General features: G+C 36.3%; 2 protein-coding genes across 8 annotated transcripts in view; one reads left to right on the forward strand and one right to left on the reverse strand.

The window, feature by feature from the left end:
• The window catches only part of Dennd4c (DENN domain containing 4C), a 101,694-nt gene extending 97,613 nt beyond the window's left edge, over positions 1-4,081 (forward strand). For all 7 annotated transcript variants that reach the window (XM_078047689.1, XM_013363189.4, XM_040285842.2 and 4 more), the window contains 2 exons: positions 2,107-2,171; positions 2,467-4,081. In XM_078047689.1, the coding sequence (XP_077903815.1) occupies positions 2,107-2,171; positions 2,467-2,603 (202 nt within the window). In that variant the 3' untranslated portion in view covers positions 2,604-4,081. The remainder of the gene's footprint in view (positions 1-2,106; positions 2,172-2,466) is intronic.
• A 2,104-nt stretch (positions 4,082-6,185) lies between these two features.
• Positions 6,186-9,272, reverse strand: Rps6 (ribosomal protein S6). Its single transcript, XM_078047691.1, has 6 exons — positions 9,115-9,272; positions 8,445-8,576; positions 7,908-8,118; positions 7,642-7,788; positions 6,445-6,602; positions 6,186-6,326 (listed from the first exon to the last, which is right to left on the reverse strand). Exons 1-6 carry the CDS (start codon positions 9,118-9,120, stop codon positions 6,231-6,233), a joined length of 750 nt encoding a protein of 249 aa, XP_077903817.1. The 5' UTR covers positions 9,121-9,272; the 3' UTR covers positions 6,186-6,230.
• Between the last annotated feature and the right edge of the window lie 10,419 nt (positions 9,273-19,691).

Consider the following 19,691-nt stretch of genomic DNA (forward strand, 5'->3'; position numbering starts at 1 on the left):
TGCCAGGCGAGCGCACTACCGCTTGAGCCACATCCCCAGCCCCAAGTAGAAACCATTTTGATGATGATAGAAACTGTAACTACCATAAGATGTGAAACTATCCTTTTTTTTTTTTTTTTAGGGAAAAAACAATTTTGTACATGGGATGGAAAAATATAAATTCAAAACTTACGGATAAGGGTTAGCTCTATCACTCATTTCTTTAGAAAGTTTCTAAGAATATCCAGTCAAAACCAACAGGGTATCTCCTTTGAAATGTCATCTGTACGGATTTCCAAGGATTATTGATGGCTAACGTGCTTCAATCAATACTCATTCCCATCTCAACATAAGTGAATTTTGCAGAGGAAGTTTTGGGAAAGGGGACACAATTATATGGAGTATTATTAATGTTTCCAGAGCCCTCTTAAAGTCTCCTCACTCAATGTATCTCAGAAGTTATAGAGAAAGATTTGATCATGAAAATGAATGGATCCACTTGTAATCTCAACTGTTAGAGATGTCCTCCTCAGTCTAAGGAGGAGCTTGCTTCATGCATCAGTAGTTTACAGCAAGAAATTAATACTAGAAATGTCATGTTATAGTTTTCTGAAGGTTCTAAAGAAAGCTGTGTGAGATGAAATTAGAATTAGCATTACCTCCTAATTTTTTCCTTTTGTAAATCAGTTTAGTTCATTAGTTTTCCCCTCATCTTTGCTTTTAATTGCTTCATGAAGCTTTTTTTTTTTTTTTAATTTTTTATTTTGTATACTGCAGATCGAACTGAGGGGTACTTAACCACTGAGCCACATCCCCATTCCTATTTTGGTTTTTTTTTGTTTGGTTTTTTTGTTTTTTAGAGACAGGGTCTTACCATTTGCTTAGCACCTCATCATTGCTTAGGCTGTCTTTGAATTCAGGATCCTCCTGCCTCGGCCTCCAGAGCCTCAGGCTTGCACTACTGCGCCCAACATGAAGCTTATTTTTAATGTTTCATTTTTTTATATTTTTAGGTGATATATCCTTTTCTATTGGATTAAATAGTTAGGAGACTATACCACCTTTCTTTCACATTGTGTCCAAGGGTTTTAGACCCATGTCTGACTTGGAAAATTAATTTCTTTCTTTATTGAGTGGCAAAATATCAGGAAAAAAAACCTCTGTTTTTTAAAAGTTTTAATTAGAAATTAGAGTTAAGATAGTTTTAATATTACTTAAAATGTTTTTTTAAAAATTGTGGGCTGTGAATGTAACTGTGTAAAGCACTTGCCTAGCATGCTCAAGGTGTTGGGTTCAGTCTCTAGCATCAAAAAAATAAATCAGCTGGGCATGGTTTCACATGCCTGTAATTCCAGTGACTTGGGAGTCTGAGGCAGGAGGATCACAAGTTTGAGGCCAACTTCAGCAATTTAGTGAGACCCTATCTCAAATAAAAAATAAGAAAGGGGCTAGGGATATGGCTTACTGGTTAATCACCTCTGGGTTTAATCCCTAGTATAAAAGATAATAATAAGCAAATAAAAGCCATTTTTGTTTGTGGGTAGGGTTTTTTGTTGTTTTGTTTTGTTTACAGTACTGAGAATGGAATCTGGGAGTTCTGTAGCACCGCACTATATATTCAGCCCCTTCTATTTTTATTTTGATTTGCTAAATTGCTCAGGCTGGCCTCAAACTCACATCTGCCACCATGCCCAGCCATTTTTTTCTCCAACTAGCTGTTTTTAATTGTGAATGGAGTGAAGCTTTAAGTCCATTAACTCCCCCAACCCTTTTTTTCCCTGTGGGTGTGTGTGGGTCTGTGTGTGGTGCTAGGAACTGAACCAGGGCCTTGTGCATGTTAGATAAGCACTGTACCACTGAACTACAACCCATCCCGAAGACTTGCACAGTTTGAAATACTTACTGGACACTGCAATATTAATACAAAGAATTCAGAGTACCTTTCACTCAGCATCCTTCAAAGATCTCATATACCTGTAGCATATCCAAGCCAGGATATTTATATGAGTGGGTACATAACTAGATATTTGGAAATTAATGTTTTCACTATTAAAAAATAAAATCCTATTTCTGTATATATTTTTAAATCTATTTGCCATTCACTTTTAAAATATATTTGTTTTATAGGAGTTTATACAGAGAAATACTCTTCTTATCATTAGTGTCTCTTGGAAGAGAAAATATTGATATTGGTAAGTTGGTTAATGAGGAATTCCTCAGTCTTAATTTTATTTACTAAAATGATTTTTTAAAAATTTAGTGTTGGGCTGGGGGGTGTAGCCTAGTGAGAGATCACACTTGCATAGTGTGTATGAGGTCTTGGGTTAGTAGTGCTGTTTTAAAAAAAAAAAAAAAAAGTAAATACTTGCCTTTAAGTGATTTCTACCTTAAAATATGTAGTTTAAACATAAATTTGACTCAGTACCATTTCAAAATGCATAATTTTTGCTTTGTTAACAAATTAACATTTTTGAAAATGTCTTTCAGAGGCTTTTGACAATGAATATGGACTCGCATACAATAGTCTACCTTCAGAGGTTCTTGAAAAGTTACAGAAAATTGATGCCCCACCAAGTGTTAGTGTGGAATGGTGCAGAAAATGTTTTGGAGCGCCTCTCATTTAAAGAGATTCAATAGAATTTTGATATAGTGCTGGAGAATAAATTGAAAATATCCAAGGTTTTTCCACATACTAGGAATTGGTGAAAACTGAAATAACTCTTGGGGGACAATATACAATGAATTGTAAATAATATTGAATTATATCAAAGTGTAAAATCTCATTTAAATGCCCTGAAGTTTATTAATATTGAAGATTTTCAACTCCTGAACTGTTTCTCTGCTTCTGCTGGAACTGTTTTGGATTTCTCTATATTTGTGGTTAGTTTTATAGAAACAAGAAACCATTCATCCCAGACATCTGTTAATATTTGAAGCTGTTGGGTTTGGGGAATGGGAAATGAAACTTGCCTAACCCCCAAACAAATGAAATATCTTAATTATAAGAGCTACTACTTGTGTATGACTGTAAATGTGTAGGGTTGTATAGGTATGTGTATATTATAAGTGTGTATTTATTAAAACTCATAGATTGCATGTTGCAATAGTTTTCTGAAAGGGGTCTCATTGTTAAATAAATGACTACTACTAATCTCATTGGTAGTCAAAATTACCTGATCTGACTTTAAATTTAATATATGTCTTCACCTTTTTAATTATGTATTACCTTGCTTAATGGATATGTTGAATATCTAGGTACTTCCTTCATCCTCTTCCCATGTTAACTTGCAAGGGCTTTAAAATTAGAAGTCAAACAGTCAAAATGAAATTAACTAAAGTTCATAACTTATGAAGCTATTTGTAAGTTTTGAGTTATGCTGAAAATGCAAAAGTGTATATTGTCTTAGGTCCTGAAGTCTTTGTTCAGGCATGTAAATTGTTGCTGTTGATCACCTTTTGAAACCTGTGGGATAAACTTGCACTGCACACTAAAGTTTTATTCTTGTACAATATTTAGATTTATATGCCTATGAGTAAAAATGTGCATTTGTAAATAATTTTTTAGGTTGAATCAATTAAGTCTTATAACTTTAAAGCTTGAGTTTGTTGTCACTAGTTTTAAGTAAATTATGGCCTCACTTTGACATTTATCATGTTTTTTTTCGTTGTTAAAAATGCCCATTACAGTAAGTTTGCCTTAACTCTGCATAGTTTAAAAAGCCAGTGGTTTTATGTGTGCTTTTATAATTATGCAGACTAAATCATTTGATACACAAAAAATTTACTTTCATATACTAAAGAGCACAGATTTCCCTTCTACAATGGTATAACCTTAAAAAAATTAACTATCTTGCACCATTTAAGGGTGAATTCGAAGTACACAAACTTTTAGTCTGAATTTATTATGAAAGGGCTAAGTGAAAAAACTAATCAGACATTATGTAAATCTACATTATTTTCAAAAATGCATCTTTTGCACTATCTCGAGTATAAATTTTTGCAACTTACATCTTAACACTTATGGACTGAATAAATCTTCGCATTACCTTGCGTATAAAAATAACAGGCTGAATAAAATAAAAAATATTCTTAAATTTGCTAACTTGTCTGTTATGTTTTTAAGGCTCTTGGAATCTGTTTAGTATGAATCTTTGTGATCATTAGAATTGCAATATCATTTTGCTGTTTTATTAGTTTGAACTAAATCAATACCAAAGCACTTCATGTTTTAAAGTATGCTGAAGATATCTTTACATTTATATATAACCAGATCAAATTATAACTTTAAAAAAAAAACATTATTTTACAGTACTGGGGATTGAACTCAGGTGGGCTTTTCCACTGATATATATATATATACCCAGTGTACCTCTTCCCTCGCACCGCCCCCTCCCCAATCATTTTTTTTTTTTTTAATTTTTTTAAGTTGCAGAGGGACACAATACCTTGTTTTTTAATGTGGTGCTCAGGATCAAATCCTCTCCACTGAGCTACAACTCCTACCTTTTTTTCCCTAAATTGTGATACCAGGTCTTGCTAAATTACCCCTACTGGACTTGAACTTGCAATCCTCCTGCCTTGGTCTGCACTGCTGTATCTGGCTTTATAACATAATTTAGTTATATCTCAGAATGAGTCTAACTCCTTCAATTTAAATCTACAGGGACTAATTTCTAGTACCAAATCTCTAAAAGGCTTTGTTCAGCACCTACACAAAAAGAGCACCTAAAAATGGATATGGCTCAGTCATTAAGTATCTCTGAATAGATACTCCTGATACCCCCCCCCCAAAAAAAAAATTTACAGGAAAAAAGTTATCAGATATCTGAAGTATGGAAAATTTTAGAAATATATACTTTTGGAGCACTTTAACTTAATCCTAATTATCGCTAGAAATAATCTTTCAAAATTAGTTGTTTAGCCAAGTCTTATGTTTTGATGTGATTTATCTTTAGTTGTATGTTGATAATAGCAACATGCATGGTTGATGTATAAGCATAAATAGGGTACCTAATATAATTCTTGGTACACAAATTTAACACTATTTTTTAAACAAAATACCTGTAGATTCTAATCAGAAATACCCAACTAATTACCTAGAAAACTATAGGGGAGCCAAATGTTTTCTCACGGTTATTTGTATTCCTTAAAGAAAGGTGGGTATTGCCTGGTGTGATGATACATTCCTGTAATCTCAGGTGACTCAGGAAACTGAGGCAGATTTGGAAGTCTGAGGCTATTAAAAAACGGGGGGGGGGGGGGGGGGGCGGGAGCTAGATATAGCTCAGTGGTAAAACACCCTTGGGTTCAATCCCCAGCATGCACAGAAAGAAATATCCTGTTATATGTTAACAGAGTATCACCTTGTGATTATCCCATTATTGTCCTTTTAGGAAACTTAATTATGTTCTTTGAGCAAGTCATAGGAAACCAGAAATGAGTTATTGGATTCACTTAGCTGATTCAATGTATTGTACTATAGAAAAATACACCTCGTGTGCCTTCTTAAGATACTGCTTCCCCAAGCTGGATGTAGTGGCACACATCTGTTAATTCTTAGCAACACTGGAAGATGAGGATGCACAACTCAAAGTTCAAGGCTCAACTAAGTGAAACCCTAACCAACTGATACCCTGTCTCAAAAAATGGTTGGCAATGTGGCTCAGTAGTAAGTGACCCTGGATTTAAACCCTAGTACCAAAAATAAATACTAGAACTAAATAGATCAATTACTGTGGAAATGAACCTGTTAAGCTTTTGTGTGGTGCAGGAGACTGATGCAGGGCCTGCTGTATGCAAGGCCAATGCTCTAGTGGGCCATAGTATGCCATCCTGCAAGCGTTCCTTATATTGGGAGTCAACTCCTTTTTACAATATGAAAAAGAGTAAAGTTTTAATGCAGATTTGCCATTTTTTTTTAAAGACAATTTGTTCACCTTCATGGAGACATATTATGTATATACCTTCAAGAAAACTCCAAACAACTTAAGGTATGACTTTCTGCAAAGTAATATTATATTAAGAATCCTTTCCTGAGCCACTCAATTCAAAAAGACCTATGACCTATGCTGGTCAACTAGTGTCATGTCAGTCTCTGAATTTAACATCATTTCACGCATCTCCTGTAAGCAGACTTTTTCCACTGCTTCCCTTTCTGACACGTTTTTCCATCCATTTTCTAGTTATGTCAAATCAGTAATGACAAGTCAAAGTTTGAAGGTCTGATCATTTATTTGTTACCGATAAAAATTCTATTTTTGACTGGACTCAGACTTAGAAGTAGAAGCTCTCAGAGAAGACAGCCTACGTCTCTTGGCAATTTGTTCCTGGCGTTTTTCTTTGGCTTCCTAAATTAAAAAAAAAAAAAAAAAAAAAACACACAATTAAAACTTTGTCTAGGTGAAAAACGCAGATAGAAAAAGCCAGTCCTGCTTCACCCTACCCCCAAATCTTATTAAGACTTACTTTCATTCTCTTGGCCAAAAGTTTGGCATATTCTGCAGCCTCTTCTTTATTCTTCTTAGTACGCTGTTTCTTCAGAGCAATACGCCGGCGCTTGTGTTGCAGGACACGTGGAGTAACAAGTCGCTGAATCTTTGGTGCTTTGGTCCTGGGTTTTTTACCTAAAAATTCAAATGACTGAAATAATTCCTCAAGAATACTTTGAGTCAGAGTATAACTTAGAAGTAAGGCATGGTCAACATGCACAAGGCCCTGGGTTCCACCCCCAACATACATAAAGCTTCTCAAACCTAGTTTTAGTTCACAGTTGCTTTGTGGAAGTGACACCTCAGGATCTTAGAGTAAATGTTCAATTGTTCAGGCTCTGCTAAATAGCTAAGCCTGTACCTTCCACAAAAGACAGGTACCATCTTAAAAACATCTCTGTCAACTAGATCGGTTTCAACAGACTGGGTTTCCAGAGGCGTGATTGTGGAGAAGTGCCACACTTACCAATTACATTTTCTGCAACATAAGCTTCCTGAAGGTAGACTGTCAATTCATACCATATCCCCAGCACTTAACATAGTACCTAGCACAGGGTAGGTGCCTAAATAGTTGGAACTATACACTAAGTACAGATATCCTGAAAACCAAAATCCAAATTATTCTTTTTCCAGATGTCAAGAAGACTCAACGGGGTAATTTTACCCAAAATGTTATGTATCACTGATGCGGACCTTAGTGGTGATGGCTATGTTGCCCAACATACAATATGTATATGTATTCTTAGAATTATCAATTGCAAACGCTTGTTCCTTTATATTTAGGAATAAGTATTTTTCTAATTTTCACAATTTTATTATTGTTCTTCACATTTCAAAGGAGAAGTCAGAGGACCAGAAGTTTAATCAATTTCAGTAGATTTAAAAAAAAAAAGCATTTATTTTTTCTGTAGGCTAAAAAAAATCCCCCAGAATCTCTAATATATCAAGTTTCAAATGGGTGTTAAGGTCAGAGTACCTTCAGAATCCCATAATTTTTCAACTTTCACATCATTCCTAAGCCCAAAAGCACTGAATTTAAAGTATGTTATTTTAAATCAGACTCCAGTTAATGCTTACACTTCAAAGGAACAAATTCTACTTTCTACATGCATGCAAAATACCAGTGACAAATTCCTAAAAATTAAGCAGGTCCAAATTGCATAATATCTCCTACCTTCCTTGTTTAAGGGTTTTCTGACAACATATTGGCGGACATCATCTTCCTTAGAGAGATTGAAAAGTTTGCGGATTCTACTAGCTCTTTTGGGTCCTAGTCTTCGAGGTACAGTAGTATCAGTAAGTCCAGGAATATCCTTCTCTCCTTCAAAGAGAAAATTAACAGAAACATCTTAATCCAACAACCTCCTTATAATGCAAACGAAAAAGTTTTGGATAACCAGCTTTAAGTCAATTTCAATAAAAAGCAAACATAAACCTTACCTTTTTTTACAATAACCAAGTTGAGAACGCTCAGATTGGCATCCACAATGCAACCTCGAACAGACTTGCGCTTTCTCTCTCCAGTTCGCCTGGGTCTATAACATGAGTGCCCCTTACTCAGTAGTAGGCGAACACGGCCATGGGTCAAGACACCCTGCTTCATGGGGAAACCTTGTTTGTCGTTCCCACCACTGATTCGAACCACATAACCCTGCAGGAAAACACCACACATGTAACATTTCTATTCCAAATTTATTAAATTCAGTGTTTTGGCCTTTATTGACCCACACCTCTTTTCTAGAGAAGTATAATTCAATAAGACCAATTTAAACTTCTGATCAAAGTTTTGTCTGTATTTCCAACTTGTCTAGTGCAATGGCAAACTCATTTACATACTACAGAACCCCATCAGGTGATAGCTCTACTTCACAAAGTGATAACCCAGGTCAGAAAACTAAAGCGGCAGTTCAAACCCCATTCCAAACACCAATTCCCAGAGCGTGTCACAGTCATGACAATGCCACAGTTAACTTTTACCTTCCATTCTTCACCCAGAGCATCCGCAGCAACTTCTGTGGCCATACGCTTCTCATAAAAAGTACGAAGTTTGCGTTCATCGTCCACTTCAATGAGTTTCTGACAGCCAGTGGCTGGGAAGGAGATATTCAGCTAGGATTAAAAGTAGAAGGAAAAATTACACAAGTAACTGCAGAACTCCCCACAACGGCAATAACATCACAAGCCATTCATGCCAATCTCAATCAGTACTACTTGGTGATTTTACTCATCATTAGCCCATGTTAAGAATGATGCACGCCAAGCAAAACGCTAACAGGGCACGTTTTCCCTGCGGCCCTGAGGAATGACTGCGAGGCCTAAGGCTCCCGTCATTACCGTCACCGTACAGGGAGCCCGACTTAAGTAAAAGAGAGTTAAAAATAACAGGATAGGTCGAGCACGCTGCCAGCATCTGTCCCGGCTGGGCGCGGGAACGCCACCATGGCGCTCTCAGAACTACACAACTCCGGTCGTAATCGTCCGCCATCCGCTTTCCCAAAGAGCTCTGGCCCAAGAAGTGTACACGTTATCCTGCCTTACACCCTTCTCCACTTGGGGCCAGGACCTTGGTTTGCTGGGACTGACGCAGTGTTCTAAGATTCGATCCAAGTTCCCGAAGCCTAGATCAACACCCGCCACAACAACCTACCTTCATCTTGGAGCAGCTGATCGCCCACAAGGCGCCACGAAAAAGAGGCCCGACTTCCGCTTAACCCAGGTCACATAGCGCTTTCAGCACTCGCGAGATTAGCAGATGCCTGAGTGAGCGGAAGTGAACATGCACTTCCGGGGCGAGGTTAATCAGCGCCGAGAAGGTGAACTCGCCGGCCTGCTTGTCCTATGAGGCGCAACCTCTTGTGAGAGACCCTTCACTGCCTAATCTTTTCTGCTCTCGCCTGCACTTTGTAGCTGGGTCACTGCGGAGGCCCAGCTCGGCCTCTGACAGTCTTTGGTGCTACCAAAAGCTGGACCCGAACTTGACTCCTCTTGAACTGTGTTGTCTTTCAGGCTCTGACTGGAAGGTTTCCAGTCCGGAGCGTACTCTTCTGCTGATTCCGGCGAATCACAGCAAGAAATTCTGAAAGCAGCGCTTTGTTATTCCTTGAAACACTGGGTCACCCGCTTGGCTTCTCTAACTGCTCTGTAATCTTCTCTTTCCTATGATAGAATGACATCCCAGTCCCTCTGTCGCATAATCAGCAGGCACGATTACCCCAAGTCCAGACAACATTGGATACCTCCAGAAGTTTCCCTGCTTTCTCTCCTGCCGCTGATCTTTTTCTTTTTTGGGAGTGGGGGTGGGAGTTGAACCCAGGGCTTCCATGATAACTAAACAATCTCTTCCACTGAGCAACATTTAACAGCCTCTGCGATCTTTTCCTATCGTAAAATTGCTTGACTTCTCTGCTGGAAATGTTCGCTTTTGCTTACCCACTGTACTTAAATACTGTCAAACTCCTTACCATGACCTCATAGACTTTCCCGTCTCAAACTCACCTTTTGTCACCAGCTAATGCTATGAAGGATTCTCAGATTAAAGGTACCCTATATGAGAATCCTAACCACACTACTTGAATAGGACTCACTTTTATTCTCTAGTATTGAACTATTTTCTTTTATAATACTTAAACATGGTTCCCCATAAACGATTTGTTTATGATCTGTCCTCTGTACTCATGTCTTTTCTTCATTCTGATACACTCAAGACGCAGCTAACTCAGTAAATATTTATTAAATGCTTATAATCCCGCCTCAGGTGTGCATTAGTTTCATGGGATGTGGTATTATGGAACGAGCCCGCAGAGGGAGAATAAATGAAGTAAATCTTCAAAAAACAATGGTGTAACTCAGTAGTACAGAAAGAATGTAGGGAAAAATATCGTACGTTTGATTAGTCTTCCAGGTGATTTAACTCTGAAGCCCACACTTCTAATCAGTTCCCTGAAAGAAATACCATTTATTGTTTATTATATTGAACTCCGTACTGTGTTCTTCAAGGGAAAAAAAAAAAACCTGCATTTTAAGTAAACGAAAATAATTTTTGTTTTCCAAGATTATTACATATTGACTTCATCCATATCACAAAGTTTTTGAGTTTAGGCCTGATTCAGATTCAAAGTGGAAAGATTCTATGAAATCCTATTTTGTCATTGACATTAATGTAAAGAATTTTGGTGAAATTATGCATTTTAAAACCGATGTATGTAAGTAATTTTTTTGGTTTTGAGGGGACAAAATTGACATGACAAATTTTCATATTTTTACTTGAATTTTTTTTTTTTTTTTGCTGTGCAGGACTTCACAAATGCTAGGTTACACCCCCAGATGGACAAAATCATTTAAAAAAATTTTTTTGGTGGGGGGCTGGGGATGTGGCTCAAGCAGTAGCGCACTGGCCTGGCATGCGTGCCTCCCAGGTTCATTCCTCAGCACCACATACAAAGATGATGTTATTAAAATTCTCTCTCTCTCTCTCTTTCTCTCTCTCTCTCTCTCTCTCTCTCTCTCTCTCTCTCTCTCTCTCTCATCTCTCTCTTTAAAAAAAAAATAAAAAATAAAAAAAATTTTTTTGTTTTTAGTTGTAGATGGACACAATAACTTTATTTTATTTGGTTTTTATTTTTATGTGGTACCAGGGATTGAACCCAGTGCCTCACGCATGCTAGGCACAACCCCAGCCTGGACAAAATAATTTTAATTTTTTTTTAATATTTATTTTTTCGTTTTAGGTGGCACAATATTTTTATTTTATTTTTATGTAGTGCTGAGGATCAAACCCAGTGCCTTGCGCATGCCAGGCAAGCGCGCTACCACTTGAGCCACATCCCCAGCCCAACAAAATCATTTTAAATAGAAAAATTCAGTGGCATTTACTACTTTTATGATGTTGTGCAACCCCTACCTCTATCTAGTTCCAAAATATTTTCTTCACCCTATAAGGAAACCTTATACCTCATTAAGCAGTTACTCTCCATTTACTATTTTCACCAGCCACTGGTAACCACTAATGGATTTTCTGCCTATATGGATTATGGATTTGCCTATTCTGTATATTCCCTGTTACTAGAATCATACAATATTTAACCATTTGCACATACCTTCTGATGTTTTTGAGGTTCATCCATGTTGTAGCATGTATCAATTTCACAGTCCTTTTTGTGGCTAAATAATATTCTGTATGTATAGACTGCAGTTTATCCATTTATACATCGATGTACATTTGGACTGTTTTCTTCTTGACTATTGTGAATTAGGTTGCTATGTTTGTGTACCTGTTTTCAGTACTTTTGGGTACATAACTTAGGAGTGAAATTGCGGGATCATATAGTAATTCTGTGTTTAACTCTCAGAGGGAACTGCAAAACTGTATTCCACCACACCTGAACCATTTTATATTCCCACCAGCCATGTAAGAGGGATTCTATTTTCTCTAACTCAGGGCCAACACTTGATATTTTGTTTTTGTTTTAATCATATTCATCCTAATGGGTGAAATAATGATACCTCATTGTGATTTTAATTTGCATTTCCTTAATGACTAAAATGTTGGTTTTTTCATATGTTTGTTAGCCATTTGTATATATTCTTTGAAAAAATGCCTACTCAAGCTCTAACTATTCTCCCTTTTGGCTCTAGGTTTTGTTGTTTCTTTGTTTTTGATTGAACCCAGGGGCACTTTACCACTGAACTAGGTCCTAGCACCCCAACCCACCCCCTTATCCCCGCACCCGCGCCCTTTAAATTTTAAGACAGGGTCTGACTAAATTGCTTGGTCTGGCCTCAAACTTGTAATCCTCTTGCCTAGGCCTCCAGAGTAGCTGGGGTTATAGGTGTGTATAGCTATGCAGCCGCTTAGCTCTAGTTATTTTTATTGAAGTAGTTTAGTTAATGTAAGGCAAAGAGCAAAGTCTACAACTATGCCTTGATTTCTTTTATCTTTTTTTGTGGTGCTGAAGATCAAACCTTTATTTATTTTTAAATTTTTATTTTCTTCAGTACTGGGAATTGAACCCAGGAGCTCTCTACATCTGAGCTACATCCCCCAATCCTTTTTTTGAGGCAGTGTATCATTAAGTTGCTGGACTGGAATTTGTGATCCTCCTACCTTAACCTTCTCATTCATTAGCATTACAGGTGTGCACATGTGGCTCTTAACATAAAATTTATCATCTAAATCATTTATTAAGTGTACACATCAGTAATGTTAAATATATTCATGTTGTTGTGAAACAGTCCTCCAGAACATTTTCATCTTGCCAAAGGGTAACTGTATGCTTTAAACATCTCCCCCTGTCCCTGCCTCCCTTGCAGCCCTTAGTAACCATTCTCTTTTCTGTCTACAATTTTGATTACTCTGAATACTTCATATAAGTGGAATTAAACAATAGTTGTCTTTTTATGCCTAGCACATTTCATTGAGCATGAATTCTCCAAGGTTTATCCACATGACAGAATTTTCTTCCTTTTTAAGGCTGAATAAATTCTGGTGTAGTAATTCATTTGTCAGTGGACATTTGGGTTACTTCCATTTACCTCCTAGCTATTGTTAATACTGTGGATAATGCTGTTGTGAAATTGGGTGTGAAACTATCTATTTGAGACTCTGCTTTTATTTCTTTTGTATATATGCCCAGAAGTGTGATTACTGGATTAAATGGTAGTTCTATTTTTTTTTTTTATAATTAATATTTATTTTTTTTTAGTTTTCGGCGGACACAACATCTTTGTTGGTATGTGGTGCTGAGGATCGAACCCGGGCCGCATGCATGCATGGCGAGCGCGCTACCGCTTGAACCACATCCCCAGCCCCAATGGTAGTTCTATTTTTAACCTTTGGGGGAGCCTCCATGTTTTCCATAATGGCTTTACCAATTTACTATCCTACCAAAAGTATGTAAGAAATTGTTTTAGTTAGCTCTTTTGCTGCTGAGACCAAACGACCTGACAAGAACAATTTTAGAGGAGGAAAAGTTTATTTGACGCACACATTTTCAAAGGTCTCAGTCCATGAATAGCCAATTCCTCTGCTCTGGGCTCAAGGTAAGCCAAAATATGGTAGAAGGGTGTGGAGGAAGAAAGCAGCTCAGGACACAGCAAACAGACAGCAAGAGCAGAGCAAACTCTGCTCTACAGGAACAAAATACCCCAAAGGCATGCCCTTAGTTACCTATCTCTAACAGCCAAACCCTACCTGTCTACAGTTACCCCACCCATTTAATCCTCCACTGATAAGATTAAGCCTCACATGACTCAAATCATTTCACCTCTGAAAATTCTTATATTTTCTCACATTAGCTTCTAGAGGACACCTCATATCTAAACCATACAGGTGTCTTTGCCGATTTTAAAATTTGGAGTGTTTGTCTTTTTGAATCATAAGAGTTCTTTATACTAGGCCCTAGATATATGAAGTGCAAATAATTTTTCCCATTCTTTAAGTTGTCTTTTTGGTTTCTTGATGCCAAATTTTTTAATTTTGATGTTCTTTTTTTCTAATTTTTATTATGGATCATGTTTTTGGTGTCATTTAATAATACATTGTCTAATGTACTATATATTTCAGAGAAGCTAGAAGAAAGGATATTGAATGCTTTTACCTACCATAGAGAAATGATGTTTGAGGCAATAAAAATGCTTACTTGATTTGAACATCATAAAATGTGCACATGTATTAAGAAGCATCACATAATACCATAAATATGTACAATTTTATGTGTCAACTTATAAAGTACATTGCCAAATTCATAATCATAAAAATTCATCCCTACAATTTCTTTTCTTTTTCTTTTGGTACTGATTGCTTAGGGCCTGACTAAATTACTGAGCCTGATTTGCTGAGATTATAGGCATAGGCCACCATGCTCAGCTCTAATCTAATTAAAATGTATCTCTCTATCTTATGGTTTTAGTTCTTACATTAGGTCCCTTATGGATTTTGAGTGTGCTTTTGGTTTTGTTTTTGATAAGGAGTCTTATCATGTTGCTTAGGCTTGCCTCAAACTCCTGTATTCAAGCAATCCTCCTGTCTTAGTTTTCCAAATGAACTACAGGCATGTACCATTATACCCAGCTGAGTTAATTTTTTTAATATGGTGTGAGTTAGGGTGTCCAGTTTCATTCTTTTGCATGTCGATATCTACTTATTCTAGCATCATTTGTGGAAGAGACTCGCCCTCACTGAATGATTTTGGCACTCTTGTTGAAAATCAATTGCCATAGTGGTAGGGGTTTATTTCTGGGTTATCAGCTCTGTTTCATTGCTCTATATGTCTATCCTATGCCAGTTCCATACTGGTTTCTCTCTTTCTCATTGTTTTTAGTTTAGGTCTCTTTATGTTGCCCAGGCTAACAAAGAATTTGCAATACTCCTTCCTCAGCCTCCTGAGTAGCAGTGAATACAGGCACATGCCATCATGCGCAGCATCTGTTGTACTGATTAGTTTTGTAGTAAGTTTTAAAGTAAGGTAGTGTGAGTTCTTCAACTTTGTCCTTTTACAAGGTGGGTATATCTCTTCAGGTTCCCCTGCAGTTCTGTAAGAGTCTTAGGATCAGCCTGTCCATTTATGCAAACATGAGTTGGAATTTTGATGAGGATTACATTAAATCGGTAGATCATTTGGGGGAGTATTGCCATCTTTAAATATTAAGTCTTCCAAACCAAGAACACAGGATATCTCTCCAGTATTGGTTTCTTATTGAGACCCTCCCTAAAAAAATAAAATGGGCTGGGATGTAGCTGCATGGTAAAGTGAGGTTCCATCCCCAGTATTGAAAAAATTAAGCAATATAAACAACTAATTTTTAACATGTTGATTTTATACCCTGAAAGTTTGTTGAATTTTTTAATCAGCTCTAATAGCTTTCTTAGGGCTTGAGATTTTCTACATATAAAATCATGTCATCTGCAAATAGAAATTAGTTTTACATTTTGCTTCTCAATTTATAGGCTTTTATTTATCTTTCTTTCCTAGTTGTGGCTAGAACTTGTAGTACAAGGTGGAATAACAGTGGTGAAAGTGAGAATCCTGTATATGCAGTTTGATTATACATTTTAGAATTATCTGAAAACTTTTAAAGAATATAAACAATAGCTGGGATTTCACTTCAATTATCTATATTGTCTTTTCATTAATATAGCTGGAATTTTTTAAATAAAAACTGCATTTACAAATCTATTGAAAGCTTTTTTTAATATTTATTTTTTAGTTGTAGTTGGACAAAATACCTTTAATTTATTTATTATTATGTGGTGCTGAGGATTGTACGTGCTAAGTGTGCGCTCTACCACTGAGCTACAACCCCAGCCCTACTGAAAGTTTTTAACTGATGGATATTTGGTATCTGTGTACTTTCTGATACATAAGTGGCTTACACTAAATTTTGTCTTGAAAATTGCCATTGCTCCCAAGAGACTTGGCTATGTGTACCATATTTAATTGCTTTGTAGTGTGTGACATGCAATCTTGTGCATATATGACAACTTTTTACTTAAAAATGCATCACAACTTAATAATTTTGAACATATGTTCATGAAGGAATAACAGTACAGATTATGTAAAATTTACCTCTTGTGGTACTGCTCTTTCAAGTAACTTAATTACATTAATAGCAAATGATTAGAACAATACAGTAAACAACTATGTCACAACTTACCTCTCTGCTTTGTGGTTGAGAAATTCACTTGACACTGCTTTAAGATTTGCTTTGATTTTTAAAATACCAAAAATAAAGGAATTTGAGTCTTAGACTGAGAAAACATGGTATGTTGCAGTAAGAAATGAGAACAGGCTGGATGTAGTAATGTGCACCTATAGTCCTAGCGACTCTGGAGGTGAGCTCACCTGAGCCCAGGAGTTCAAGGCCAGCCTGGGCAACAAAGTGAAATAAATATATACTAACAATCAAAAAGAATGATGAAGGTCTCTATGAATAAATATGTAGTTATTTCCCAGGTATATTGTTGAGTAAAAAAAGCCAAGTTACCCTTTTTTTTAGGAAAGAAAGAAAGGGGTTAATCAGGGATGTATTTGTTTCAAAAGATACCTAAGAAGGATAAAAGAAACTAAATTATTTACCTTTAGTGAGTTCAATAGATAAGGATAGAGATAAGACTTCCCTGAGTACTCCTTTTTTATGACTTCTGTGTAAATTGTTATAAAACTTTTTTTTTGCAAATTAAAAGGGTAAAAGATAAAAGCATAAAATTGAATATAAAAAGAAACAAGTTTGTCTAACAATGTGTATAAAATAACAATCAAATGAAAATAAATTTTAAGAAATTAAAAAAATTAGTTGTAAATGGACACAATACTTTTATTTTAGTTATTTTTTATGTGGTGTTGAGTATCAAACCCAGTACCTCACATGTGCTAGGCAAGCATTCTACCACTGAGCTACAACCCACACCCAAGAATATAATATTTTGATTATACTTCCCTAGTGGGGGATATGTTGTAATAACCAAAAGAACTGCAAGGGTATCATGAATGTTACTTAGTAAGTTTATTAATTTAGCTGTGTTAGTCTCACAATTCTGAATTTTTGGTATATTATAAGATAGAACAAATAATTGTTGTCTTAGACCCAGGATTTCCACTGTGGTATACAAATATATAGACAATACTATAAAAGTCCCATCGTGTTGTTTTTGAATCAGAAATGTCAGTAAATATTAATATTTTAAAAAATAAAAGATTATATTGTTCTTAGCTTGTTTGATAGGGCCTAGTAGCAGTTATGCCCTAACAATAAGCACATGTAGGACCCAAATCTTGTTTTTTAAATACCATGCCTCAAAGAATAAGAGTTCTTTAGAGAATTTGGCTGACTGGGGCAAACAAAAAAAAATAAAATAAAAAATCTAGAATATTTGTGTGGGAAAGAAAGAACTATCTCAAAGACCAATGATTGATATCAAAAGAACAAATTGGTACAGGTATTCAGACTCTAAATACAAGAAAACTCATCAAACGAATCCAGGATATGCATTCTTCTACAAAACAACTGACATTATGATTATAAATTATTTTATAGTACAGGTGATTGAACCCAGGCCTCATACATGCTCTATACTACTGAGCTACATCCCCAACCCAAGAAAACTGACTGGATCTTAAAAATTAGTATCATAAAAGGTAAAGAAGGGATGGGACTGTCCTAAATTTAAAATATCTAAAGGGACTTAATCAGTGAAAGACATTAATTTTTATTAGATTATGGATAGTGTAAGCATGGGAAAGAAAGCTTAAAAAGACATTTTAGGGGGCACTGGGGTTGTGGCTCAGTCGCCTAGCATGTGTGAGGTGCTGGGTTCAATCCTCAACACCACATAATAATGAAATAAAGGTATTGTGCCCAACTACAACTAAAAAGGAAAAAAAGACATTTTAGGGACAATTGGTAAAAATGAAAATAGTATAATAGTTTATATTATCAAAATAGATTTAATTTTTAGGTGCAATTATGATTTTGAGGTTATGTTTAGAATCTATTTTTAGGGGATTCATACTTAAGTATTTAGAAATGAAATATTGTGTTTGCAATTTGCATTCAAATGGTTCAGTAAAAAATAAAGATATACAGTTGTCCCTCAGTATATGTGGGGTACTGGTTCCAGGATCCCCTGTGAATAACAAAATCTATGGATGCTCAAGTTCCTTACATAAAGTGGGATTGTGTTTGCATGTAACCTGTATACTTTAAATCATCTCTAGTTTGCTCTTAATAATCTAATACAATGTAAATGCTATGCAAATAGTTGTTCTACTATATTTAAGAAATAATGACATGTTCAGTACAGATGCACTGTTTTTCACATATTCAAGGTAGTTGTATCCAGACATGCAGATTCCAGTGATATGGAGAGCTAACCATAAATAGAAAATCATCAACATAGTGCAGAAGTGTTCATTATGTTCTTTACACTTTTCTTTGGATATGAATTTTTCAGTCAAAAAATTAAGAAATAAAGATTTAAGAGATGGAATGGATAACACTTTATAATAGGAAAGGGAATGGAGAAGAGGATAAGGTCCAGAATGACAACTAGATTCTGGCTTGTCACCAAGGTGCCATCACTGATATGAGTGGGGAACCCTGAAAGAAGAGCAGGCTTACAGAGTGCAGTGAAAGTTTGTTTTGGACACACTGACTCTGAAGGGTGAGGGGATAAAGTAGAGACATCCAGTAGACTGTTGGTTTTAAGGTTTCGAGGTTGGGTGTTTGACACAATGAATGAGGTGGTATAAACAAGAGCCTGTGTTAGTTTTCTAGGGCTACGATGATAATGTACCACAGGTTGGGTGGGTGAAACAACAGAAATTTTATTTTCTCACAATTTGGAAGACTAGTATTCCAAGATTAAGATGTCAGCAAGGTTGGTTTCTTCTGAGGTCTCTTAGCTTGTCAGTGGTTATCTTCTCTGTGTCTTTTTGTTTATGGTTCTTATTCTGTGTGTCTGCATCCTAACCTCCTTTTTTATTTAAAGTAAGGACACCAGGGGCTGGGGCTGGGGTTAAGTGGTAGGCACTTGCCTAGCACGTGAGAAGCCCTGGGTTGGATCCTCGGCGCCACATAAAAAAAAAAAAAAAAAAAGTGAATAAAATAAAGGCATTGTGTCCAATTACACCTAAAAAAATAAATATTTAAATAATAAAATAAGGACACCAGTCATAGTGGATTAAGCCCACCCCATGGCCTCATTTTATTTATTTGTTTATTTTTCCCATGGCCTCATTTTAACTTCTGTTTGTGTGTACATGGTGTTGGGGACTGAATTCGGGGCCTCATGTATGTACTCTATCATTAAGCTATACCCTGCCCCCTCATTTTAACTTAACTACCTCTTTAAAGACCTCATCTCCAGGGGCTGGGGTTGTGGCTCAGCGGTAGTGCACTTGAATGACATGTGTGAGGGACTGTGTTCAGCACTGCATATGAATAAATAAAATAAAGGTCCATCAACAACTAGGAAAAAAAAATCTTAAAAAAATCAAAAGACCTCATCTCCAAATACAGGGGCAAACTGGGGTACTGAGGGTTAGAACTTCCCCATGTAAATTCTTGGGGGGACATAATTCAGCCCATAAGAGGGCCTAAGGGCAAAGTCTCTTAGTCACAGGATCTTGACTAAACAAAACACTTTTCTGTATTAAATAGTGTTTTTAGAATTTAATTGATATGGGATGCTGAGGATCGAACCTAGTGCTTCATACATGCTAGGTAAGT

Source organism: Ictidomys tridecemlineatus, chromosome 4 (assembly GCF_052094955.1).
Source record: "Ictidomys tridecemlineatus isolate mIctTri1 chromosome 4, mIctTri1.hap1, whole genome shotgun sequence".
In the NCBI taxonomy this organism is placed as follows: domain Eukaryota; kingdom Metazoa; phylum Chordata; class Mammalia; order Rodentia; family Sciuridae; genus Ictidomys; species Ictidomys tridecemlineatus.